Source organism: Babylonia areolata, chromosome 10 (assembly GCF_041734735.1).
Source record: "Babylonia areolata isolate BAREFJ2019XMU chromosome 10, ASM4173473v1, whole genome shotgun sequence".
NCBI lineage: Eukaryota > Metazoa > Mollusca > Gastropoda > Neogastropoda > Buccinidae > Babylonia > Babylonia areolata.
Window position 1 is genome coordinate 11,412,071 of NC_134885.1, and position 27,911 is coordinate 11,439,981.

General features: G+C 40.8%; 2 protein-coding genes across 3 annotated transcripts; one reads left to right on the forward strand and one right to left on the reverse strand.

Annotated features, from left to right (window-relative positions):
• The first annotated feature begins 129 nt into the window (after window positions 1-129).
• Window positions 130-17,270, forward strand: LOC143286777 (uncharacterized). The gene is made up of 6 exons (XM_076594554.1): window positions 130-259; window positions 2,830-3,982; window positions 5,841-5,981; window positions 8,132-8,293; window positions 11,279-11,458; window positions 13,093-17,270. Exons 2-6 carry the CDS (start codon window positions 2,864-2,866, stop codon window positions 13,126-13,128), a joined length of 1,638 nt encoding a protein of 545 aa, XP_076450669.1. The 5' UTR covers window positions 130-259; window positions 2,830-2,863; the 3' UTR covers window positions 13,129-17,270.
• On the reverse strand, window positions 13,547-27,422 carry LOC143286778 (uncharacterized). Of its 2 annotated transcripts, XM_076594556.1 has the most exons (7): window positions 27,293-27,397; window positions 26,684-26,772; window positions 23,943-25,094; window positions 21,709-21,846; window positions 20,550-20,717; window positions 19,596-19,778; window positions 13,547-19,269 (listed from the first exon to the last, which is right to left on the reverse strand). In XM_076594556.1, the coding sequence occupies exons 3-7, from the start codon at window positions 25,050-25,052 to the stop codon at window positions 19,234-19,236; spliced, it is 1,635 nt and encodes a 544-aa protein (XP_076450671.1). In that variant the 5' UTR covers window positions 25,053-25,094; window positions 26,684-26,772; window positions 27,293-27,397; the 3' UTR covers window positions 13,547-19,233. The 2 variants fall into 2 exon arrangements, with proteins under 2 accessions (XP_076450671.1, XP_076450670.1); XM_076594555.1 differs by lacking the exon at window positions 26,684-26,772 and having other exon boundaries at window positions 27,293-27,422.
• Window positions 27,423-27,911: the final 489 nt, after the last annotated feature.

Consider the following 27,911-nt stretch of genomic DNA (forward strand, 5'->3'; position numbering starts at 1 on the left):
CCCCCCCCCCCCCACACACACACACACCGCTTTCACCATGCATATTTGATGATTCCATGGGTAATGTACGAGTTTTGATTCGTTTCCTTGATTTTGCACTAAAAAGATAGCCTTTTTGTCCCACCGCATGATCACGTGACCTGTGATGTGTACCTGATCGCTGGCAGACAATCGTGCACAATATCCTGCAACAGAAAACGTGTAGCTGTTTCAGTTATTGAAATACAGTCATATTTGCTCTTGTAATTTTCACACGAAGGTGAGTGTTATGGTTTGTTTGTTTTCTGCTGTGTTATTCTTTTAGAACTGGGCCCTCGCATAAAATGTGAAATCTACTTTTGGTTTCCCAGGAATTACCCGGAAATCCCACCCACCGAACTCTCCATTGTAAATTATCGTATCATATAAAAATATATCATGCGCTTTTATGCTTTATTAGCCTTTTGCTTCATGGATAAGACAATTTTCTTCCTTTTTTCCTGTTAACTGTTTACTAGAGTGCGCAATTACACACACACACACACATACACACACACACACACACACACACACACACACACACACACACACACACTATATATATAATTATAGATTATGATGGGCTTAAATTTATTTCCAAGCCTTCAACAAGTTCAAGTACTGGTTTCAGGTGCTTTACTTTGAATATTTGAATTTCACTCCAAAGTTAAGCAGTTCTAGATGTGTGGGTGTCTACAAGCTACAAATACTTTTTTGTTTTTGTTGTTAAGTGTTTGTGGGCCCTACTACATATCACACTTATGAAGTCACAGGTTTGACAACGTGACGTCTTAAGCACGAGAATTGAGAAACTTCCGCCATGTTGATTGCTTTTAATTTGAAATAATCACAGTCCACAGAAACGTTATGTCACCAGTGTCAGCCTTCTGAGGAACATGATGTAAGAAGGGTTGAGTGCACAGGTAGGGGTAAGGTGTGGAAGGGTTGAGTGCAAAGGTAGGGGTAAGGTGTTGCTGGGTTAAGAGCACAGGTAGGGGTAAGGTGTTGCAGGGTTGAGTGCAAAGGTAGGGGTAAGGTGTTGCTGGGTTAAGTGCACAGGTAGGGGTAAGGTGTTGCAGGGTTGAGTGCACAGGTAGGGGTAAGGTGTTGCTGGGTTGAGTGCACAGGTAGGGGTAAGGTGTTGCAGGGTTGAGTGCACAGGTAGGGGTAAGGTGTTGCAGGGTTGAGTGCAAAGGTAGGGGTAAGGTGTTGCAGGGTTAAGTGCACAGGTAGGGGTAAGGTGTTGCAGGGTTGAGTGCACAGGTAGGGGTAAGGTGTTGCTGGGTTAAGTGCACAGGTAGGGGTAAGGTGTTGCAGGGTTGAGTGCACAGGTAGGGGTAAGGTGTTGCAGGGTTGAGTGCAAAGGTAGGGGTAAGGTGTTGCAGGGTTAAGTGCAAAGGTAGGGGTAAGGTGTTGCAGGGTTGAGTGCACAGGTAGGGGTAAGGTGTTGCTGGGTTAAGTGCACAGGTAGGGGTAAGGTGTTGCAGGGTTGAGTGCACAGGTAGGGGTAAGGTGTTGCAGGGTTAAGTGCACAGGTAGGGGTAAGGTGTTGCAGGGTTGAGTGCACAGGTAGGGGTAAGGTGTGGAAGGGTTGAGTGCAAAGGTAGGGGTAAGGTGTTGCAGGGTTAAGTGCACAGGTAGGGGTAAGGTGTTGCAGGGTTGAGTGCACAGGTAGGGGTAAGGTGTTGCAGGGTTAAGTGCACAGGTAGGGGTAAGGTGTTGCAGGGTTGAGTGCACAGGTAGGGGTAAGGTGTGGCTGCGTTGAGTGGACAGGTAGGGGTAAGGTGTTGCAGGGTTGAGTGCAAAGGTAGGGGTAAGGTGTTGCTGGGTTAAGTGCACAGGTAGGGGTAAGGTGTTGCAGGGTTGAGTGCACAGGTAGGGGTAAGGTGTTGCTGGGTTAAGTGCACAGGTAGGGGTAAGGTGTTGCAGGGTTGAGTGCACAGGTAGGGGTAAGGTGTTGCAGGGTTGAGTGCAAAGGTAGGGGTAAGGTGTTGCAGGGTTGAGTGCAAAGGTAGGGGTAAGGTGTTGCAGGGTTGAGTGCAAAGGTAGGGGTAAGGTGTGGCTGGGTTTAGTGGACATGTGGGGGTAAGGTGTTGCTGGGTTGAGTGCACAGGTAGGGGTAAGGTGTTGCAGGGTTGAGTGCACAGGTAGGGGTAAGGTGTTGCTGGGTTAAGTGCACAGGTAGGGGTAAGGTGTTGCAGGGTTGAGTGCACAGGTAGGGGTAAGGTGTTGCTGGGTTGAGTGCAAAGGTAGGGGTAAGGTGTGGCTGGGTTGAGTGGACATGTGGGGGTAAGGTGTTGCAGGGTTAAGTGCACAGGTAGGGGTAAGGTGTTGCAGGGTTAAGTGCACAGGTAGGGGTAAGGTGTTGCTGGGTTGAGTGCAAAGGTAGGGGTAAGGTGTTGCAGGGCTGAGTGCAAAGGTAAGGGTAAGGTGTTGCTGGGTTGAGTGCAAGGGTAGGGGTAAGCTTTGCTGGGTTATGTTCAAAGGCATGAGTAAGCTTGTTGCTGGAAGTTCATATTGGGGTAAGCGTGTTGCACGTTTCACTGCAAAGGTAGGGGTAAGGTGTTGCGGAGTTGAGTGCTAAGGTAGGAGTAAGCATTATGGAGGGTTGAGTGCGAAGGCAGGCATAAGTATGTTGCTGTTTTAATTGAAAGCAAATGCAGGGGTAAGCGATAAGGTATAACATGGTATTGAGTGACACTCAACTCCAAAAATAAGAAGGTCGAAACTGCTTGGTGAAGCAGTATTAAAGGCTCACAGAGAGTGACTGCACTTGATCTAACATCATGGCTTGTGTGTTGTGATTCGCAGGTTGTCATCCCACTTCACAACCCTCAAGGGAACAATGGCATCTGCAGATGCAGGGCCTGCAGAGCCCTGTAACCAGGAGTGCAGTGTCTGCACTGAACCATTCACAAATCCAAAAATATTACCATGCGGCCATCTTCTTTGTTGCAAATGTCTTCTGACCTTGATGAAAAAACAGCGCAAGGCTCGCTGTCCTCTGTGCCAGGATGTCATTGTGAAATCCAGTGACCAGCAGTCTGAAAGCTTGGAAGATGTGGTCAGTGGATTTCCCACGGATCTTTCCATGGAGCTGGCAACTGAGGCAGACAGAGTCCTCAACAAACAGCACAACTGCTGTGTTTGTGAGGACGTGGCAGCAACATCCATGTGTCTGAACTGCAAGGATATGCTTTGCCAGCCTTGCAAAAAGGCTCATGGAAAGCTCTCATTTTCAAAACACCACACTGTAGAATATCTTTCTAAATTGACGGCAGAGAAACTGACAGCAAATTATTCTTCTCCATGCTCATCCCATCCTGAAGAGACTGCCAAACTCTTCTGCCCAACACACAAAGAATGCATATGCTTGGTGTGTGCCACCTCCAAACACAGAAACTGCACAGAAGTGAAAGACCTGGGAGAGAAAACAGAGGAGTCCAAAGCCTTGCTCAAACAGCTGGCAACCAGACTGACTGAAGGGGAGGCTGACTTCAACAAAGCCATCGACGAACTGGATCAGCACCTGAATGACACAGAGAAGTATGCAGAAACTGCCATTTCAGAGATACAGGAAATGAACGACGAGCTTGTTGCCTTGGTCAATGAAAACTGTAGTCGTCTGAAAGAGCAGGTGGTCAACACTCGCTCTGATGTACGGGAGGCTGTGATGGAGGGAAAGAACACTCTTATGCAAAGACAGGCCAAGCTGACAACTCACAGACATGTGACAGAGCGAGTGGAAGGGACGAGGAATCCCCAGGTGGTCACTGCTATGTCACAGACAATTGAGAAACGCATGGATGACCTTGACTTCAGCACAACCTTGCTAGATGATGCAAAAGCTGTTTCTGCTTTCAAGTTTGTCAAGAATTCGGAAGCTATGGCCCGCATCAAGCAAGAGCTGGCAAAACTGGGTGAAGTCAGTGTTGCGACAGCCAGACTCAGTGCCAACAAAAAGGTATTTTTAGTTTGAGCACAATTAAGAGTCTTTAACAATTAGTATTCTAAATTAATATAATTATTGTTTTACTGTAATATTTTAGAAAATAAGAAGTTTATCGTCCCAGTTATAGTAGAAACACTGCAAAACTAAAATATGAGAAGTGTTTAGAGTGTCAAATACCATGGTTAATTAATGTTTTTGAGGAAATCTATCAGGCTCTCCACACCCTTATTTGCCATTATTTACAGATTGTTTCTTTTAACCTCCTGAAATAAATTTTAACGAAACGAAAGTCATTAGAATATTTTCAAAGCTCCATCTGTTTGATTTTAAATAACTTTTTTTTTCTTCTTTTGTTGGAATTTAAACAAACACCTCAAAATTGATAGAGCTTAACAAAGGTGGGTTGTGGGAAGTAAAGCCTTTGTGAAAAGGGAAAAAAAAATCACCCTATAAATAATAAAGTAAACTAAAGCCAGAGGGACAGGATGATCATGTGAATGAGAATGCATGAATGGGAGAAAAAGACATAAGGTTGGGCTGATTATATGATCTCTGTGGTTTTATTTATTTAAAAACAATTACAATCCTATATTTCTTTAATATAAACAACGCTGGGGAAAAACATGGAAATGTTGGTGGGTTTTTTTTTTTATTATTTTTTTTTTTTTATCTCTCCTGCTTTGACTGGAAATGTGACACCAGAACTTTCCATTTTCTGCTGTTCTCTTTCAGTCTTTGTTTCCATTTTGTTTTCATTCAATTTTATTTTATTTAATTCTATTTCATAGTTTGTTGTTGTTTTTACTTTCTGTCTTCTCTTTCTGTCAGCCTTGCCAAACCATTCACCTGTGTGTTTTCACGGCACAGTTTTTCAGATGTTTACCCAACTGCTCTTCCTGGATTGTGAGGGAAAGATCAGAACATGAACACTAGGACTGGCTCTTAATTATTGTTTCCAGTTCTGCAGCTTTGTTTTGGGTACTAGAGGTGTTTTGAGAAAGATGCTTTTTAAACTTTGTTTTCCGATCAGAAAGTGAAAAGTGCAGGGGGAAATTCCATACTTGTGGTGAGTTCTTCTCAAGGTGTTCAGTGTTGACAGATTCATGGGGGACTGCTGTTGGAGGGTTGTGGTGGCAGTCTCCACTTTGGAGACGCTCACTCAGTTTGGCTTCTAGACTGAGCGATTATTGTCATTAGTACTAATAGTAGGGGGCTTAGCAGGTGGTGTCCTGCACATTTTGAATCAGAACAGGCACTACTGAACACCACTGAAATGAATCGGAAGCAGTGCAGGGTTTCTGCTGATGTGTGGCCTCCTGGCGACCTCACATCAATAGTTCCCTGTGGACTACTGGTGCTTAATGTGTGACAGAACCGTATGGTTCTGGCTGTGTATGGGAGGTTCTGTTTGAATGGTGTGGGAGTAATGCAACTGAAACAGGTTATATGATGGGAAAGCCCTCCCCCCCACCCCCCCAAAAAAAACAAAGGAAGGACAAACATGTTTTGTTATCACAGCCTCACAGCCTAGTTCATAGTCACAATAACTTGAATAAGTGCAGTAGTGTAGTTGTTACCCTATTGTTTGAATGTAACTTGTCTTGTTTGTTTCAAGTGTTGTGTTGGGGTGAGTGAATTCATGAACATGTTCATAACATTTTGTTGGTTTAGGATGTTGTGCAGTTTTTGTCTTGTGGTTGATTTTTGTGAAAGCCCTGATCTGAAATAACCTTTCCTTTCAAATATCTGATCTGTAATTATTTGGTTATTTGCAGAACAATGGAAGGTAAATTTTTCTTTTTACATGTGATATTTTGCGTGTTGCCATTCTCACTTTATGTGATTTGATAGAATGTGAGTGTCTATGTAGCAGGTGGACTTTGTTCTCCATGACAACCATGGAACCGCTGTTACGTTAAGCAACAACAACCGCACAGCGTCCAAATCAGATGGCCAATTCAATGGCATTGTGCTGTCACGTGACCCACTTGAAGTGAATACGTTATATGAGGTAGGTTTGTTTTTCTTCCTTTCATTTTATGATTGTAGAACTTATGCTTATTCAGAGACATTTTCTCATTTTCCCCCATGGTATTGTGATGAGAATCAGAGTCCTGAGTTGACAAACCAAGGGAAGCCCACTAATGCTACAGTAAAAACAGATAATGCCAGGTAAGGTGGAAGCAGAAAGTCTGTCACCCTTCAGAGAATTGGACTGTTTTCATTTCTGGCAGACTGAGAAATGTGTTCTACTTCCAAAGCTTTCTGTGGTCTGAGACATCTCTTACCTTTTGGGAGTGAGGTGGAAAATGGCAGGGTGGGGGTGGAGGGGGCGGGGGGATGGGGCGTGGGGGGCTAGGGGGGAGGGGGAAGATCAAATTCAAAGAGTATAGAGGTAGGTGTCCAAAAAGGTGATGCTCCCCCCCCCCCCTTCTCCCTCCCCAAGCCAAATCTTCCTCACCAGCTTGCAAAGAAACCATCTGCTGCTGTCACAAGCAAGAACTGCCTCAGCCTTTCTTGGTTCTGGGAGATTGTAGTGGTCATACTCATCTTTGGGGTGGTGACACTTCATCCATTGTCTTCTTCTGGAAGCTGTTCCTCTGAACTGGACTTGCAAGTGTCACAGACTTTAGTGCATGCAGCAGTTCATTAATTGTTGCTTCAGTCTGTGTTCAGTCACATCATTTTTTTTCCTTTGGAGGGGAACGAGCATGGTGACCTTCATGGGAGCATCCATTTCCCTGTGGTCCTCACACACACTGGGAAGAAATCCAAATGAGGCCAGGAACATTCAGAAGTAAATGCTGAACAACGCTGACTTTTCTTCCTTGAAGGCAGACTGTTCCTAGTCAACACAGATTAGCCCAACCCATTAGCAGACACTCGGGTAATTAAAGGTGCAGAGAAACAGACCAAGTTTCTTGACACGTAACTTAAGTTTTACTATAAGCTTGAAGTCATGTATCTCACACAAACTATGCAGAAATATCTCAGAGTGCCTGCTCCACTTTCACTTAGGAGGCATTAAAAGTGTGAGGACTTATACGCTACACCACTTCTGCTTTAAAGAAATAATAGAGCGCTACCTTTCAATATTACATAAATAAAGAAGTTAGAAGGATCTGTATTCTTAAAAAATGGTCTTGGGAGAATTAAAAGAACCAAGTATCTTTATCAAACCTACATGGGTCAAATAGACTGCCACTGTGTGCCAGCAAATGTATGATGCTATGACAGAAAGAGGACTTAGAGTTTTTTTGTTGTTTTTTTTTCCTGCAAGAAAAAAAATCAGTTCCCATTCTTTCAGTTGCATCCCAGCTCGCAGTCACATTCATGGTATCACCACCAACTTATCAGGACAAAACCACTCAGGTAAGCACAACAAAATATACAATACAAGCATCTGTTTCTAGTAAAGGGAGAACTTTCTGAATGGAGAGTTTGGGAGTTTGACATGCAAGCAGAAAGTGATTGTGAAGGTCAGAACTGACAGAAGGGAGGGAGTTCCAAACAGGAGGGGCTTCTTAACTGAAGGACTTGCAGCCAAATGTCTTTAACTTCCCATGGGGAAACTTTCCACCACTCCTGTGTACTGTCTACATGCAGGGGCTGGGGAAGACTGGTTCGTGGATAGTTCATAGGCTCTGACAGAACAGTTCTGAAGCTGTTCATTCACCCAGAAATCTGCCAGTGGTTTGTGTTAAAAACTCGATATCAATGGTGGACAGGTACAGGGAATGACTGAAGTCCACATAGTGTACCTCTTAGATTCACTTTGGTTTCTTATCAGTTATCTGCAGTTGTTGGACATCTGCATTGGAGTCATTTCTGTTTTTGAAATTTCAACCCCACTCCCTCTTTCCCATCCCTCCTAAACAGTCCCATGAAATAAAAACTATTAATCTACATATATTTTTTAAAGTTGTCATGATACATTTGTAAGAGGGATAAGTATTTTGTGCGTGTGTGTGCGTGTGTGTGTGTGTGTGTGTGTGATAAGGTGTATTTGATAAGGTGTATGTTTGTAAATTTGCACAACTGACCCTCCCACTTCTTTTGTTAACCAACCTAACTATCTGTCTGTGTGTATACATATGTATGTGTGGGGGCTGGATGCGTATATTATGTGTGTGAATGTATTTGGTGGAACATGTCGTTTAGGTGCACATTGACAAGATGGCGCCACAACGACAACATTTCACCGGCATGGTTGTTGGTGTGACAGCCAGCTCCCCTGCCAGCTTGACTTTGCCTCAGCGGTCAAGTAGCATGGCATGGCCAGCCTGGATCTGGCCTTCATATACAGTATGCTCTGGTGTCCAGGTACAGTATCTTTTTCATCTTTCACTTTAGTTGATAGTTGTTTTTGTTTTACGAAAATATTTATAGGGATCACATGCGTGCATCACACGCAGATGAGGGCAGACACACAGTGAGGAAGAGCGCGTGCTGTTTTGCTGTCATACATACATTTATGCATGCACATACATGCACACATGTATGCAAACACACATGCAAGATCACAACACAAGATCACAAGATAATTTATTGTCCTTAAATGGAGATGCTTGGTGTGGTGGCACACAGTTAAATTCTATACAGTACAAATATAGACATGCATAAGCCATTCAGCTGATGTGCATACACTCAGAAGCACACAATCTCAGCTGCATCAAATATCCATGCGTCCACCATCAGTCTCCATTTCACACTCGTTATAAAAAATCACTAAAAACATGTAAAACGACCTTCAAATATAAACAAATAGGTTACAATAATAAATAAGCCCCAAAATCAAGTTGAGTTTACAACATAGATGAATAATCAAATAATCAAATACATAAATAATGGCAACAATAATAACAATATCAATAATAGTAATAATAATAATGATGATGATAATAACAATAATAACGATAGCCACAACAGTAATAATAATAACAACAATGATAAACAACTACCACTACTACTACCACCACAGTTACCACCACCTCTACAACTACCAGTAATAATAATAAATGAATGAATAAATGAAGACTCCTTGTCCTATTCTAAAAACTAGGCACACCCTGGGATTAAAATACAACACTCAGTACCTAAAAACTAACAACAGTAATAACACTACAGTATTAAAGAACACACACACACACACACACACACACACACACACACACACACACACACACACACACACATACATACATACACACACACAACATTATCTAAGCTTAAGATGAAGAAGAATAAATCAATAATACACAATAAAAAATAAAATGTTCACAGTCGTAGACACACACATATATATATATGTAGTATTTCCTAAACAAAGTAAGAATAAATTAGTAATACATGATGAAAAATAAGAAAAATAAGCACAGTCAGTATAATGTCAGACTTATAGTTTGAAAAATATAGAAATAAGCACAATCTAAAAACAAACATAATCAGCATCTAAGACTTATGGTTAAAGACAAAACATGGTCAATGGAATTGCTCTTTACATCACAACATAATAGACCAGACCCAAGTTTAAAATTTCCAAAACTAAAATATCAAGCAAACACACACACACACACACACACACACACACACACACACACACACACATGATGCAGGATGTATTTGTGTCCATCAGCATTATGCTGGTTAAGTTAGCATGCAAGAATTTGCTCATAAACATGAATGTTCATTTGAACTGATAAAGACACACGCAAGCATACAAGCTCAACAGAGTTGTACACACACACACACACACACACACACACACACACACACACACAGATACTTATGCAGTGTACAGGTTTCGTGTCAATCATCAGTCATCGATGCATAGAAATTTGAAAATGGCCCATCAAAGTAGCAGTAAGTCAGTCTCTTGATTTGAGATTTTTGAAAGTCAGTTGTGTCAAAAGGGATAAAAGATCTATCTTTTAAGACTTGGGTCAGACAGGCTGTGAGTTAACTACATTCACTGCTGCATTAAACTTTTTAAAAAGTTGCCTATGCCATAGGTGACCGACTTTAGTGTTGTGACAGTCCATCTTGAATTGGAGGGTGGTTCCAGGCCAGTGGTCTGGTTGGGTCTCGCCTTTCTCATCTTTTTTTTTTTTTTTTTTTTTTTTTTTTTGGCTGCCCCATCATCTGCACCATTTCAGTGGCATTACTCCCACGCCGCTCATTTAGATTCCCCCATACATGGCCACACCCGGGTTCGTCCGTCACAGTTCCAGCGTCAGCACCATCGATGTTAAGTCGCCAGGAGGGCACACACCAGAGGAGACCCTGCACTGCTGCTGAGTCACTTCGGTGGTTTTCAGTGGTGCCTGTTCTGATTCAGTGTACTTAGGACATCACCTTCTAAGCCCCCTAGTAATGACAATAACGCCTTTCTCGTCTTGATTTGGACGGCTTCTTTTTCCTTCCTTTTCCAGAAATGGATCTCTGTACACAGCACCGATATCCTTTCTATGTCAGTACTATGACTCTGTCATGCAAGTTGTTGGTGGAAAGCAGAGTTGCTTCTGGTTAGATGTTCTCTTGAAACATTTGTCCAGTCTGCTAGTTCCACTAGTATTGTCCTCCTCACAGTCAGTGCACTGAATGTGATTGACAGAACGAACCTATAAATAGATGGACCAAACCAATCGCCATGCAGCCGATGTCATGCAGCCGCCATGCCTTTCATCTCGGAAGGCGTGCGTTGACAGTATAGTTAACGTGTGTGATCATGGCGACATTGAAGCTGCCTCTGCCTCTGTTTGTGTGTGTGTGTGTGTGTGTGTGTGTGTGTGTGTGTGTGTGTGTGTGTGTTTGAGTGTGTGTGTGTGTGTATATATATGTGTGTGTGTGTGTGTGTGTGTGTGTGTGTTAACTGCAATGGTTTGTCATTCACTTGTTTGCCAAAAATGCTTTATAAATTTTCAGATTTCTGCTGGTGATCAGACATCTTTAATTCAGTGTGTCTGTATTGTTCGTTCTGCTATTTTTCAAGAACTGAAGCAGAATTTAACACACACACACACACACACATGCTTGGGGAGATATATTCACACTAATGAGTAATGTTAACGAGTGAACAACTGAACAGATATTAAACATTAATGACAATGAAGAGTAAGATCGCTTGTGTTGAAGTAATTGAAAAGCTTAGCTGATGACTGAAACCCATGTCTCTGTTTCCATCTCTGTTATGTTTAACACTAAAATACCATGATTTAACCCAGGTTATGGCCACCAGTGACCTGTGTGATCTCAAGGCCTTCACAATAAACAGCACTTGGCCCCAGCAGTTGTTTTCTTTTCCTTCAGGTTTACAACGAGGTTGGAGCAGCACTTCAATACCTGGCACAGAACAGTCGTGTGGGGTTGGCCCTGGATTCTGCACACTGTCTGCATCTCTATGTGGATGGTCAGGATCAGGGAATCGCTGCCCGTGGACTGACAGACCCCTGTTACGCCATGTTTGACATGATCCACTATTGCAAGCAGGTGAGGGAGAGTTCTTTCCTTTCTTTTTGTGTCCATGAGCCACAGCTCCCACATTAACTCACATCTACTAGTGGGCTTAACATGTATGACCATGTTTACCTTGCCATGCAGGCAGCCATACTCCATTTTCAAAGGTTTGCATGGTATTTTCAAGGGTGTGTTTTCAAGAGATTTTCAAGGGTGTGTTCATGTTTCCATAACCCACCAAACGCTGACATAGATAAGAGGATCTTTAGTGTGCATGTTTGATCTACATGTGTTTACAAACAAAGGGGGTTCAGGCACAAGCAGGAGGTTTGGAAAAAAAGACAACTCTCCATCCAGAATCCACCAGGCACTGTTACCAAGATCGAACCCAGGACCCTCAGATTGAAAGTCCAATGCTCTACACACTCAGCTATTGCATGTGTTAGCTTAGGGTGTAAACTCCTTCCTTGTTTGCCATGTGAAAAGCAGTGTTATTTTGTTGAGCTTTTTGATAGAGCAAGAACTTACCTGTGTCATTTTGGGTAATCTACATGGCACGCAGAAAAACCTTTTCCAAGGAAAATGAGCTTTTGTTATTGCGCTTACCTGTGTCATTTTGCATATATTTTATGTAGCATGTTAGATACAGGAGTACGTTTTCCAAGTATGGTAATGATAATAATGATAATAATAATAGACATTTATAACATGTTCTACCTCTTTAACACAGGGGCCCAGAGTGCTAACATTTTTTTTATTGACACCAATATGGGGAAAAAAACTATTATAAGAATTGACACCACAGGGAAGTAGAAAGGTAGAATCAAGAAAAATCAAATGTGTCAGTGACAAAGCACACACGTACGCATGCAGACACACGCACACACAAATCATGCCAACACATAGACGTCTACGAAAGGACCTAGAGGCTTTATTATACTCAGAAATGTGGCTTAGAGAATGAGGTTCTCGGACAGATTGGCCCTCAGGCATAATAGTCTTCAGTTAACCTTGTCTGGAATTGGGGGGTTAGTGATGCAGACAGCGAAGCTTCTGGGATAATTATCCAGGCAGTAGAAGGGTGAAACACATTTCCAACGTAGAACTGGGAACTTATCATGCTGCAGAAAATAACTGTCATTTTACTAAAATATATGCATGTGTGCAAGAGTGTACTATCTACTACTCCACTATATACAGTACAGATGTGATGCTGATGCTGGTGTTATGGATACTTATACAGGGCCTATCCTTGGTCACAGACCAAGGTCTAAGTGTTTTACAAACACAGAACCATCTGCACAACAGGCTGCCTACCAGGGTAGAGCCCACTGAGAGCTGCATTTGGGTGCTCATCATTCGTTTCCTGTGCCATTCAGTCAGGTTTCACACACACACACGCATGCACACAAAACAGACATGTTACTTTTTACATATGTAGGCATCCATACTCCCTTTTCGGGGGGGTGCATGCTGGGTATGTTCTTGTTTCCACTTACATAACCCACTGAATGCGGACAAGGAACAGGATCTTTAATGTGCGCATTTGATCTTCTGGGTGCATATACATACATATGCAGCAGACTAAAAAAAAAATTGTCTTCTCCCCTTGTCTGATCTTGAATGCATGGGTCACTGAATACACACATGCTCTTGTTTGCTTCCAGATTACAGCCCTGCCACCAACCAGACTGAATGGTTGAAAAGAGGAAAGTGCAGGGAAGATACACATCATCAGCGTTCTGTCAAGACATGTTGTAAATAAGCATTCATTTGTCATTGCCTTTTAAATGAAATGTGTCTGTGCTTGGACAGAGGATTGGTCATTCAAAGTGTAATGATCGATTTCAGGAATTCATTGTGGGTGTGTGTTTGTGTGTGTGTGGATGAGTAACAATTCACAGACCGAGATGTCATGTGTTGTAAATAAGCTTTTACTTTTCAGTGCCTTGTAAATGAGACATGTATTTGCGCTTTGACTGATCTGTCATTCGAAGTGTGTTGTTCGATTCAAAAGGAATGCAAATGACCAGTGCATGTGTGTGGATGAGGAACAATTCACAGACCAAGATGTCATATGTTGTAAATAAGCTTTTATTTTTCAGTGCCTTCTAAATGAAACGTGTATTTATGTTTTGACTGATCGGCCATTCGAAGTGTAATGGTTGATTCAGAAAGAATGCAAATGACCATTTGAAATAATGCATTGTGAATAAGAAATGTCTAACAGTTTATTACTAGTAAGAATAGGATGTGACTGAACTATTTTCAAAGGCCTTGTGGCCCATGTGTTGCTTCTCATAGATTCAAGATCTTGTAAATGGATGCAGATTTGACGTATATTAGGACATGTATTCCATTCTTTGTATGAACAGTTCTTCAGCATTTCTGTTGCTTTTCATTGGCACCTTTTCTATAGCAATTGGTTGTTGTATTTTTTGAGCAGGACTTGACCAAAGCAAATGTCTGTACACCAGATGAGGACTGGTCAGTGCCTTATAGTCTAACAAATGTTTAAAAAAAAAAAAAAAAAAATCCAAAGATCTTTTCACCAATCCAGAAGTCTGGTTTACCTTGTTAACTGGTTTCTACATGTGAGAGTCAAAGGAAGACTTAGAGTCAAGCACTACATCAGCTTCCTGTTCTTTACAGTTTCCTGTCAGAGTATCTTCAAGTGTCATCTCCTAGGCATGTTTGAGATTTTTTTTTCAGTGTGCATAAGATTAACTTCTGGACATGAGAACACACATTCCAGGTTTCTGACCTGTCCTGCCAGCAGTTTAGGTCTCCGACTTCAATCTTTATTTTCAACTTAATCATAATTTATGTTTTTGTTTTTGGTGTTGTCTGCAAAGATTTTACACACACATTTTATGGAGCCTTGTGAATCATTTATGAAAAGTAGTAAGACAGGCCAGGTGAGCTGCTTTTTATGTACTCTACTTTTGACATGTTCTTTTGGGGAATGTGTAGTGACAACTGGAACAGACCGATTCTGAAGTGCTTTATGTTCTGTTGGGGAACTCGAACTGATCGATTCTGGAGTGCTTTATATTGCTTTTTGTGCTTTTAATGTCAGACTGAACAGTCAATATTTCGTTCCGTGCTTATATATATATATATATATATATATTGTCATCATCAGCCTCCTTCCATCTCGAGAGACAATGGCTGCACCAGAAATGTAGTCACTGCCGGGCATTGCACTCCCTGCTGTAGCTGTGTACACCGATGCTGGAGTGGCAATCTCTACTGCATGTGGGACAGATATAAGTAGATGCTGCTTGGTTTACAGAATTTGACTAGCGTGTGGCTCTTTTTCTCCTCAGCCAGTCAATGCAGCTTCTCTCTGCTCATTTCACCCCTCTCTGAATGGCATATTTCCAGGGTCCATGTGAGTCTGCAGGGCTTTCTCAGGCCAGCACATCAACACCTGTACTTTTCAGGTCACGTTTGCAAGCATCTTTGAATCTAAGTCCTGGGCGGCCTTAAGACCTAGATCCCTCTGATAGTTTGGCGTACAGTAGATCTTTAGCGATGCAGTCTTTATCCATTTGGCAAATATGACTGAGTGAGCAAAGATGGCGTTGACTCAGAAGGGCGAAGATAGTTGGCAAGCCTGCACATTCAAGCAACTCAGTGTTTGGGATCCTGTCCTCCCATTGGGTCTTAGAATGCGTCTGAGGCATCGGAAATGGAAACTGTTTAGTCTCTTCTCTTGGGCAGAATATATGGTCCATGTTTCACTCGAGTAGGGTGCTTAGAACGCAAGCTCTGTACACCTGCATCTTGGTGGTCCCCATCAAGTTTTTGTTTAACCACACCCTCTTGTGAAATGTGGACATGACCCTGGCGGCCTTTGCAATTCTCGAACTGATCTGAAAACAGTCAACAAAGTTGAGCTCGTGGCTCCCGATGTGGATGATTGGAGGAGAGTTAGTGCCCTGTCCCATCACTTCTGTTTTCTTAAGGCTTGTGGTGAGGCTAAATTCGTTGCACGCGTGCACAAGGCGGTCTATGAGTCTTTGAAGGGCTTCCTCTGTGTGTGTCACCAGTGCAGCGTCATCGGTGAAGAGAGCCTCTCTGATGGTGACATGCCTGACTTGGGTCTTGGCTCCGAGTCTGGCCAGGTTGAAGAGCTTTCAGTCAGATCTTGTGTGTAGGTAAACTCCATCTTCGTTGTTTGCAAATGCATATGATAGGAGCATGGAGAAAAATATGCCAAAAAGTGTTGGGGCAAGCACACAACCCTGCTTGAAACCACAGCTTATTTGGAACTGGTAAGACCGTGCTTCATCGTCACACACTGTGATGTACATGTCCTTGTGAAAGGATTTGACAATGGCCAGTAATTTCTGGGGACAAATGCAAAACCTTCATGGCTCACATGTGATTCCAAGTCAAGAAAAAGACAGGACAACCCCCTCACCAGGTTGCTTAACTGCTCAACCACAACACCCAGATGCTGTTGGAAGCATGACTGTGTCCTTGCTAAAGTTCACTTGGCATTAAATCACACTCCATGCAACATCCAGCAGGAGCATGTCTCCATGTGGTTTTGCTAGGATCTTGACATAATGCCCATTCATTTGCTTGCCCACAATTAGAAGTACAGCTCATTCTGTGGGGAGTAAACAACCAGTAAAAATGTCACGTGTGTTCATTGAACACAGATCACTGTGGACAAGTCAAGTGCTTTTGACGATATCATGACCGGTGGAATACACACATTTTCCCACTCCCTACGTTTCAATTATGATGCGTTCTCTGTGATTCAAGCACAGTGACCTGAGGTTTGCATGCTACTGAAGTCACCAACTTAATATATTTTAAGCCTATTTAAATGTCTCATTGCATTTTAGCTTTGGCATAACAGCAAAAAGCAAACAAAAACACACAAAAAAGGAAAAAAAGGGCTACTCATTGTTGGAATCAGTGAAAATGTCCAACTAGAAAATACTACAAATTTTCCTTGAAAAATTGCTTTAGTTAATTATCTACCTGTAATCCATCAGAAAATTTTCACACAATCTTGTAAAGATGGTGAGATTTCCTGTTTGAAAAATCATCTTTCTGCATAACATTTCTTTTATGCATACTGCATCTTTTTGTCATTTGGATTCAGATGTTTGGAAAATAAATTTTCAAAGGCCTTATCCTAATAACAAACAAAATCAACTTTGAGAAAAAGTAACATGTGCTTTATTACTTAAGGCCTCATCCTAATAACAAACAAAATCAACTTTGAGAAAAAGTAACGTGCTATATTACTTATTCTTACAGTTGGTATTTTCCCCTTCTCCAGCACTGATTGAAGCCATGACTTGAGCATGGTTGTTCACGTTGATTGGTTTTTACCAGGTTCTGGTTGGCTAGAGTATGCGTATTCAATTGTCACCCAGAAAAACATATCAAATTATGTTGTTTGCAAATAAAAAATCTGGGAAAATGGGGTTTGGGTCATTGGATTTTAGTATCTTTTTCTCTCAAACATTTTTTTTGTTTTGTTTTTACATTCCAGCTCCATAGTCATTGAGTCCAGGACTAAAGAAAATATTTTGTGTGTGGCTTAGAAGCTGGAAATATTCACCTCCCATCATTTGGAAGGCTATATGTTGGCACACACTTGACAGATTTTTCATATTGTTCAAAAGAAAAATCTTTAACTGAGATCTATTAGTGTGTAAAGTAATGCACTGAAAGCTCATATCTTTTAAGAAAAACTCAATTTGCAATTCAGTGGCTGAAATGTTTACCTTCAAATTTTGTCCTGTGCTGCTGTGTAGTCATTCTAGTGTGGGGTGACCAAAAACAATAAGAAAATAAATCAATATCTATAACCATATCAAGTTCAGTTGTGTCTATGGATGTAGTTTGGATGTTCCTGTGAGAATGCCAATGTGAAGTTTCCACTTTGTCTGACTCTGAGACACCTTTTTTATAAGCTGTTGCATGGCTTTAATCTATCTTTGCCAAAGGACTACTGGTAAAACAGAGGAATTAATGTCAATGTCATATGCTGTCCATGCTCAACACATCACAAAACACCCTTTATGAAGTCATAGAACAAACTACTCAAAGAAAATTTAACATGTTAAAATTTCAGATTTTAAATCTTATGCACAGGGAGGCAATCAACAAAAAATATCACTACAAATAGTTGTGTTATTGCACTTCAGTATCAAATTTGTCACATTAAAAAAATTGCACTTCGACAAAGACTTTATCACATACAAAAGATTGCACTTCGTCAAAGACTTTATCACATTAAAAAAAAATTGCACTTCGATAAATACTCTGTCACATTAAAAAAATGTTATTTCTTCCATCTCATCATCGTTGTTTCTTCTGTCATTTGTGTGCACAACCACACATACAAGCACATACACACACATACATTTACTCAAGCATAGACATGTATGCTCACACTTAATGAAAACGCATACACCTGTGCGTACACTTGTGCACATGCCACACACCCAAAATAATCAAAAGAACTTCGAAAACCATTTCATACTGAGAACAACTAGTCTATAGACAGTAGAGATCACTATTGATTTCTCCTGTATGTGAATATCAGTCAAGAAAAGCTCTCTTCCCGGGTACATATTTCACAAATTCTCAAAGCTCTCAACATTCACATGTGATACTTCTTCACAAAGCTTTCTTTTAATGTTGACATGTACTCATTCACAAAGCTCTCCTTTTGTGATTCTAGTTTACAAAGATGTCTTTCAACATCAGCGTTCCCTCTGTCCAGGGCAACTAAATCTTAAACCATCTGGCGGACAAGTGGGATTGCTCTCTCCCCTTAGTCTTTTGGGCAACAAGTTTTTGACTGTAATACAGACTTCTCATGAAATGAATTATATCTGCTGACTTGTCATTGCACTGATACTAGTTATCTGAATCAATCATCTCCTTACTTTGGGAGGGAAAACAGAAATTTGAGTGGACAAGTTGATTTTGTTAAGAACTTGTCCCCAGGACAACTAAAAATTATCAAGGTATTTCTAACCCTGTATATGTGATTCGCAAAGCTCTTTTTCAATGGTCACACATAATTCTAGTGAAAAAAAGCTCTCTTGCAATATTCACAAGTGACTGTCATTTACAAAGCTCTATGTTCACAAAGCTCTATGTTCACAAATCTCTCTGTTCACAAAAGCTCTCTAGCAATACTCACAAGTGACTGTCCTCCATGAGGCCCTGTGGTCACAAAACTCTACACCCACCAAGCTCTGTGATACGGAGTCTATGTTAAAAACAAAAAAAACTCTATGCTCACAAAGATCTCTGTTCACAAAGCTGTATGCCACAAAACCATCTGTTCACAAAGCCCTGTGCCCACAAAGCTCTGTCCACAAAGATCTATGTTCACAAAGCTCTATATTCATAAAGTTCCATGTCTACAATGGTCTGTCTTCACACAGATCTATATTCACATGTTCACAAAACTTATATTCACAAAGTTCCATGTCCACAAAGCTCTATATTTACAAAACTCTATGTTCACAGAGTTATGTTCACAAAACACTATGTTCACAAAGTTCATTGTCCACAAAGATCTATGTTCACAAAGTTCAATGTCCAAAAAGATCTATGTTCACAAAGATCTATGTTCACAAAGTTCCATGACCACAAAGGTCAATATTCACAAAGCTCTCTTGCAGCGTTCGCTGACTTCACAGGGGGACGAGCCAGCAGTTCCGGAACAGCAAAATCCTCGCCCACAACGGGTAGTCCGTTTCTCAGGTCCCAGATCCAGGTCCGTGCCACCTGAGGCCTGTCACCAGGGCACCTGCCCTTCACACGACCACCCTGGTTGCTGGCAGGGCCGTGATCTGAAGGCAGACAGAAAGCTTCAAGACTGGCAAAGGAGCACTATTTGTACAGTGCCTTGTTCAAACTGACAGCCCTCACCCCCACCGGCTGCCAACCACCCCCGCCCCAACCCCTACCACCAACCCCTCCTTCCACTTTGTTTCTCACACTGTGCTCTCTGACTGTCAACACTGACTGACATTCAAGGGAGCTTCTTGACAAAATAAACATGAAATTCAACCATACATTCTAGTTCTCCACCACCACCTCCACAACCCCAGTCTTCTCAGCACAGTAACAGTACGCTGCTTCTTGCAAGAAGAAATGTTAAAATTCACGCCCTCACCTGCTCGTAATAGTCCACCACGTCAAACATGGCGTAGCAGGGGTCTGGCAGGTTGCGAACAGCGATTCCCTGATCCTGGCCGTCCACAAACAGATGCAGGCGGCGAGCAGAGTCCAGGGCCAGCCCCACACGACGGTTCGGTCCCAGTGAAACAAGTGCTGCTCCAACCTTATTGCTGTAGTCCTGTGAGAGAAAAAAACAACAACAATAACAACAGTGAACCGTGTTCACTACTGATAGCAAGACACTATGTCACAAATGCCTGTGTTCTTCATATGATAACAAGGGATATGTATACATATATATTCATATATCAATGAAAAAAATATTAAAAAATTAAACGTAGATTGATATATATATATATATATATATATATATTCTGGATGGATTGATATATATATATATATATATTACATATATATATATATATATATATATATATATATATATATATATCACTCCATCCATAAAACTGCTCTGGTTGCTATGCATAAAAAAAATAAGGTAAAAGTATAAAATACACATCGTTCTACATTGCATTTTATGATTTAAGCCTTAGTCATTCGGATGAGACGATAAACCGAGGCCCTGGGTGCAGCATGTGCTTGGCGCACGTAAAAGAACCCGTCACAACAAAACGGTTGTTCCTGGCAAAATTTTGTAGAAAAAATCCACTTCAATAGGAAAAACAAATAAAACTGCATGCAGGAAAAAATACAGAAAAATGGGTGGTGCTGTAGTGTAGCGACGTGCTCTCCCGGGGAGAGCAGCCCTAATTTCACACAGAGAAATCTGTTGTGACAAAAAGAGAAATAAAAATAGAAATTACTCCCATCACCTTTTGATACATGGTCATAGGCATTCTGGCATACATGCATCTATGCACAGTCATGTACCTTTCTAGAAATGAAAAAAAAACAAAACAAAGGCAGTAGGATATTTGGTATTCCGTACCTGGGAGCCCGAGCAGTAGGTGTAGTTGGGACAGATCCAGGCGGGCCACAGGTGGTTACCAGACCAAGTAGACAGAGACATAGTGGCTGGATTGGTCGTCACACCCACCAACATGCTGCCGAAACCAACACACACTGAACGGTGGGGCACCCATTTGTCAATCTGGACCTGCTCGCGGGTGTGGACAATACATAAAAAAAAAAAAAAAAAAAAAAAAAATTTCAACATTTTCATTTTGTTAAAGGTTTACATATACATAATTATCACACTTGATGCATTACGAAGTAAAATCATAATGATGCTCTGAAAATTAACAATGCCACATCAACATAATGAAGGTAGATCTATACATATTCATGAACATACTGATTCCATGATATCGTACAGCTTGGTCTTGTTCTGGATAAGTGTACAGTGCCCATTTTAATACAAATTTGTTATGTTCCGTAGTTATGTCAATCAATTTAATAGCATACTTGTCCACTTCATCTTTAACATCTTTAATCTTCTATTCATCCAATTGGAAAGTACAGGTATGTGCATCCAAAGGATCGTCACCCATGTGCGCACACACACACACACACATAAATCAGACGGACAATTAAAAGAATAATGAGTAACACGGTTATATATATATATATATATATATATATATATATATATATACAGAGGATAGTGTATGTGTGTAGCACATGTTACAGCAGGCTACACACAATGGAATTTCATGGACGACCAGTACCATGACCTTCCTTTCTGATTTGTTTGTGGAAACTCCATAGTCCATGACTATGTTGACTGAAACCTATGTTTCCTCCCCCTCTTGTTTTTTAAGTGAAAAGCTCTTGTGGAGGTATTAAAATTTTTTTCCTGCCTGGAAAATCAGGTTTCAACACTAGTTCTAGAGAATGTGCAGTGCAGGAAACTAAACAGATAAAAACTGACCTTCACAAACAAGATGGTGATCTCTGCATTAAACATTTTAAAACTAAAGTAGGGCACTGATCTCTGCATTAAACATTTAAAAACTAAACAAAAAGTCTAACTCTACATCAAGGCTTCTGCTTCCAAAATTCTGAGTCTCACAGACTATTGTCAAGAATGCCCTGCAAACCTCAACTTGCTTACAGTGACACATGAAAACTTTTGTCAACCCAATTACCTCGTACAAGACGTTAACTTCAAGTGGGTCCCGTGACAACACAATGCCGTTCTGTCCATCAAATGACTTGGATGCTGTGCGGTTGTTGTTGCTCAAACTGACACTGATCCCATGGTTGTCGTGGAAGAAAAAGTCCACCTGTTACCCAGACACACACAGAGACTGAAGGATGATTCAGCAGTAATACAGTATGCAAAATGACTCACACAAAAATGCTTTACTCCCACCCCCACTTGATGATGCGACAACAGTAATTTAGCTGTATCGTATGAAGATCATGGCAATGTTCACGCACAGACTGAAGAACAGGATTCAAGACCTTTCATACATTGTTAGACCAAAACAACCCCCACCCCCACAAAAAAAGAAAAAAAGTGCTGTTAAAAAGGTTTGAAATATAGTAACAATGCAATTCAACATTTAATTACTTAATGTTCAAATATGTAATTCATACTGCCAGTTCAATTCCCAACTGAGCTGCTGATCAGTTGACAACAGCCATGCTGAATAATTCACAATGACTCAAGGGTATGCCACAAGCACGTGGCTGTACCCAGTTTCATTGCATGGTAGGCAGCAGGATCTGACATGCACCAACTGCTGCATACAGTTGTTTGATGTTACTGATATCATTGTCTAACTTGACACTTAATAATGAAACTGAAGTCATGTCAGGAACACTGTCCACTTTGAGAATTCAAATTCTGTCTTTGAACGGTTCAAGATTCAAGATTTGATTTCCTTTCACCCATTTTGGGACATGGAAGATTAAAGACAAATGTACAAAACAACAAAATGAACATGACAACAACTGATATTACTATTAGTAATCAATAAACTGTGTCAACAACACTCGTGTGTCAAATACATTGTATAAGTAATGCATGCTACATCAATAAATAATGTGTGCCTATTACACCACTTAATTTCAAACAAATGCGTTCCCAAAACAACCTATAAAATTGCCTTGGATTGTTGGAATATTACGATATTAACAATATAATTACGATATTAACAATAAAAACCTTCTCTACATCTGTAACTCTTCGAATATAGGAGCTGAACATCTAATTCTAATCACCCTATCCCCCACTTTTTATATATATATATAAAAAAAAAACAACAACCAAAAAAGCCCCTTTATTTTAAACATCTTTGTCAAGCCATATCAAAATGACAGAACAGTTATTAAAATTCACTTCTTTTCGGCAACTGTCATATTTCTATTTATCATCTTTACTCTACAAAAGAATTCAACTGCATTGTTATTCCATTAAAAAATAATGAATGTCCAGAAAAAAAAAAAAAATATATATATATATAAGCAAATTGTGTTTTCTGACTGCCAAAGACTAGGAGTAGGAGGAAATAATTAAAAAAAACTACAACTGTGTCTGTCCCAGCAATTCTCCCGCATCTGTCAACAGACAAGTCTCTATATTACAAGGCTTTTCAGCCAGTTGAAACCAAGGAATGAAAGTGAAAAGGAATTTTCAAAGTAAATTTATGGCTAATGTGGAAGAAGTTTAATGGCTGTGGCATAATTTGACAAAATTTAAATTAAATGAAGATGCTCAGGAACTTTTCTCTATATTCCCCACAGTCAAATTCTGCACCTCTTGTGTCGTCGATACTGGACAGAAGTCTGGAACTCTTCCAAACTTTTTAAAAATCTACTTTACACCTGATGTCTTTTAAGAAAAAATAATTTTGATTAAAACTGAGTCTTCTGTAAAACTGAACCCTTCCATGTTACAGATTACATCTATATTATCACTCCTTGGTATGAGCTGACTTGGGAGTTGACTGCTAGTGAGAATAACCTGATCAGAAAAAGTATCAAACTTCCAAAGAATTACAATCAAATTATGTCAATAGCTAGCAATGAATAATGTGGAGTGATGGCCTAGAGGTAACGCGTCCACCTAGGAAGCAAGAGAATCTGAGTGCGCTGGTTCAAATCACGGCTCAGCCGCCAATATTTTCTCCCCCTCCACTAGACCTTGAGTGGTGGTCTGGACGCTAGTCATTCGGATGAGATGATAAACCGAGGTCCCGTGTGCAGCATGCTCTTAGCGCATGTAAAAGAACTCACGGCAAAAAAAGCAAGGGTGGCGCTGTAGTGTAGCAATGCGCTCTCCCTGGGGAGAGCAGCCCGAATTTCACACAGAGAAATCTGTTGTGATAAAAAGACATACAAATACAAATGTTTTCAGTCATGTCTCAAAACCTACCGTTCTGTTTGCTTTGACACAGGCTGGCAAGATCTTGACCTCACCCAGTTTGGCAAGCTCCTGCTTGATGTGGGTCATAGCTGAGGTCTGTACAAAGTTGAAGGTAGAAACCACTTTTGCATCCTCTGGCAAGAACGTGGTGTGGTCAAGTTCATCGACACAATTTTTCAGCTTCAATGACATGACAGTGATTGCCTGACGATTCCCCACCCTTCTAACTCTCTCTGTCACACGTCTGTGTGTTGTCAGCTTTGTCTGTCGTGTTAACAGAATGTTCTTTCCCTCCTTCACAGCCTCTCGCACATCAGAGCAAGTATTTACCACTTGTTCTTTCAGCTGACGACGATTCTCCTTCACCAAGGCATCAAGCTGATCACACATCTCCTCGATCTCCAAAATGGCAGTTTCTGCATACTTCTCTGTGTCATTCAGGTGCTGATCCAGTTCATCGATAGCTTTGTCGAGGTCAGCCTCCCCTTCAGTCAGTCTGGTTGCCAGCTGTTTGAGCAAGGCTTTGGACTCCTCTGTTTTCTCCCCCAGGTCTTTCACTTCTGCGCAGTTTCTGTGCTTGGAGGTGGCACAAAGCAAGCATATGCATGCTCCATGAGTTGGGCAGAAGAGTCTGGGAATCTCTTCAGGATGGGATGAGCATGGGGATGAATAATTTGCTGCCAGTTTCTCTGCTGTCATTGTGGAAAGGTCTTCCACAGTGTGATTTCTTGAGAACGAGAGCTTCCCGTGAACCTTTCTGCAGGACTGGCAAAGCATATCCTTGCAGTTCAAGCACAAAGATGTTGCTGCCACGTCCTCACAAACACAGCAGTTGTGCCGTTTGCTGAGGATGCTGCCTGCCTCCAGAATAAGTTCCATGGCAAGGTCTGTCGGAAACCCACTGGCCACATCTTCCAAGCTTTTAGATTGATCATTTGGACAGACAATGATGTCTCTACACAGAGGACACCGTGCTCCATCTTTGGTTTTCATCCAGATCAGCAGACAGCTATAGCACAGTAGGTGGCCACAAGGTAATAGTTTGGGGTTTCTAAAAGGCTCGTGACATACACTACATTCAGACTCTTCAGGCTCTGCAGTAGTAACTTCAGATGCCATTTCTTTCCTTTATGGCAAAGACTCACATGAAGTGGGTTCAATCTGCAAATAAAACAAGGAACAATGATGATAATACTAATAACAACAACAACCAAAATAATAATAATGAATACTTTTTCAGCACAATTTCAATCGCTGAGCTCAGTGTTTCATATACATATTTATAGTAAATCATAAATAATAATGAACTATATAACTTCTCACACTCAGTGCACACACACACACACACACACACATGCAAAGTGTCACACAGTTTACAAAGTATGGGTGAAGAGTAGTTTGCAGTTGTGAAGGACAAAGAATCATTACAGTTTAAATAGATGAAGTCTTCAGAGAGGATTTTGAAGAGGCTGTGGCAGTACACTACATGTCTCATGTTAAATGAAAGGAAGATACAGATGGTCAAACCATGAAAGTTTTTTTTTCCTTCTCATTTTTCAATGAGGTGTCAGAGTGTTTGGATATATATATATATATATATATATATATATATATATATATATATATATATATCTGCTACACCACAGCTGCTGTTTAATGAATAAAACATTTTTTTTTAAAAAAGGAACAGATGCTTAACCTTCACATAAATGGATAAAACCAGCGCATTGATCAGGCCTTGAGATCAGACTTTGAGACTGAGAGCCAGTCCTGAGTTTGTGTAAAACTGAAACTTTAACGACAAAAATGAAATAAAATATTAACACAAAATAAACAAATAAGTAAATCATGCATTCAAACATCAGTGAGGGGAAGGATATGTAGAAGGCAAAATGGACCCTGAAAGGAGAGAGTATGCTGACTGAAAGATTTTGTTCTGACAGATGGACAAAGAGAATAATTATATGAGCAGAAGAACTTTCATGGGGATGAAGGCTGTCAGATTCAAGGCCAGTTCTACTTGAAAAACCTTTTGAAGAGTTGTCTGAACAAATTCTGGATTGAAAATTGAGCCAATGGAAAGATTTTCAAATAAGTACATGTGATATGTTCAAAGCTGGGCATGCAGAAGACCTTGTATTCACACATCTAAATATGCACTTGCACACACAGATGCTGACATTATGCCAAATACCAAACAGTGAGTGGAGTGAGTGTTACAGAGAGGGAGGGAGAGACAGACAGTGTGTGTGTGTGTGTGTGTGTGTGTGTGTGTGTGTGTGTGTGTGTGTGTACAAACTTATTATGATTTTTTTTCACAGAGAAAACTTAATGAAATGGGCAGGATATATATGAAACCAGTTTTAAAATGAAATGTATCACATGCCAGAAAGGAAAAACTTGACCCAAAAACCAAACATGAGCAAGCATGGATAACTGTAATGACTACAATTGAGAAGCTACTGTTTCCATCCATGATCAGGTGTGTTTATCGGAATGAATTATGAGTATCGGCTCATATGTATTGAATGTAAATCTCATGTTTAAAAACTAAACACGGCATGACATGCCTGTTGCTGTGTTGGGCTCATTGGATGATGCTTGACAATATCTTTTTATAGAGTGAATAATAAATAAGAATCTAGATGTCTTTGTTTTAAAGCATTTTAAAAAGTCCTGGTTTAACCTTTACAACTGATTTCTGTGTTGGGCAGGGGTTTGAAAAAAAGAAGAAGAAGAAAATCTCTTACCCTTGGGAAAAACTTGGCAATGAGGCAGGCAACTTCATTTAGGCCTAGGGTGTACACTGTAAAATCTGCACTGTGGTGGAAGCCTGCAACTGGTCCAGTGCAGAAAATAGGGTGGGTATGTTAGAAGTTTGGGTGGGATCTGTTACCAGGTGCAATACTAGTCCACTGAAGTCAGCAACATACCTTATCAATGACAGATTTCATGAGGAAGAAAATTCCTGATTGAAGGAAATTATGCAAACTGGTGGTGTCAGCTCTGTATTCTGATGTTAGTGTTCCATCACTGCCTAGATGCTAATCATATCAAACATGTTTATGCTGTCATATGTTGTTGTTTTTTTATTATTTAAAATTTTAAGTTTCATTTTTTATCGGCTTCACTCGTTGCAGCCTCTGTTCAGTTAGGCCAAACATCAGTACTATCGCTTTAAGCCTTTGCACCAGACGTTTCGTCATTAGTGGCTCTCCCAGACTGAGTTAACATCACCCAGCTGCCATCAGTTTTCTGAGTAGGCCAAAGACGCAACCAGAATCAGATCAGGTAATATCCTATTTTACAAACTTTGCTGGAAATGGAAACAGCACAGTTCACAAAGAATAACCACGTACCTTCTAGATACACGGCAACGTAATGAATCGAACAATAATCGCAGGATATTAAAACAACTGTTGCATTTTTTTTTTCTTTCGGTTGCAGGCGATCGAATGGGCTGGGTCGTCTGCCAATTTGGATCATCTCTTTAGTGCAAAGTTAAGGAAAAACATATCGGTGCAACGCAGCTCAACCGTACGAAGCTCTTCGAACAGAAGAATAAAAGTTTCCATTTTCAGCAAACTGTGGTAAACATGTCTGTGTTTTATATAGAGAACTTATGGGAATGCGTGATCCTCCTCCTTAAAACAAAGCAACTATCAAAAGTGTGTCTGGACTGACTGATGAAGTATGCGCACATGTCAACCCAGTGCCGTCAGTGTGTGTGTGTGTGTGTGTGTGTGTGTGCGCGCGCGCGTGTGATATGTGTCTCGGTGTGTGACTGTATCTGTGTCTGTGTCAGTGTGCGTGTGCATGTACTTGTTCGTACAAGCGTGTAATATCGGGCTACGTTGTATTGATAACAACAACAACAACAACAACAACAACACACACACACACACACACACACACACACACACACACACACACACACACACACTCACTAAATCAGTCAGTGTGACTGAAACCTGATTG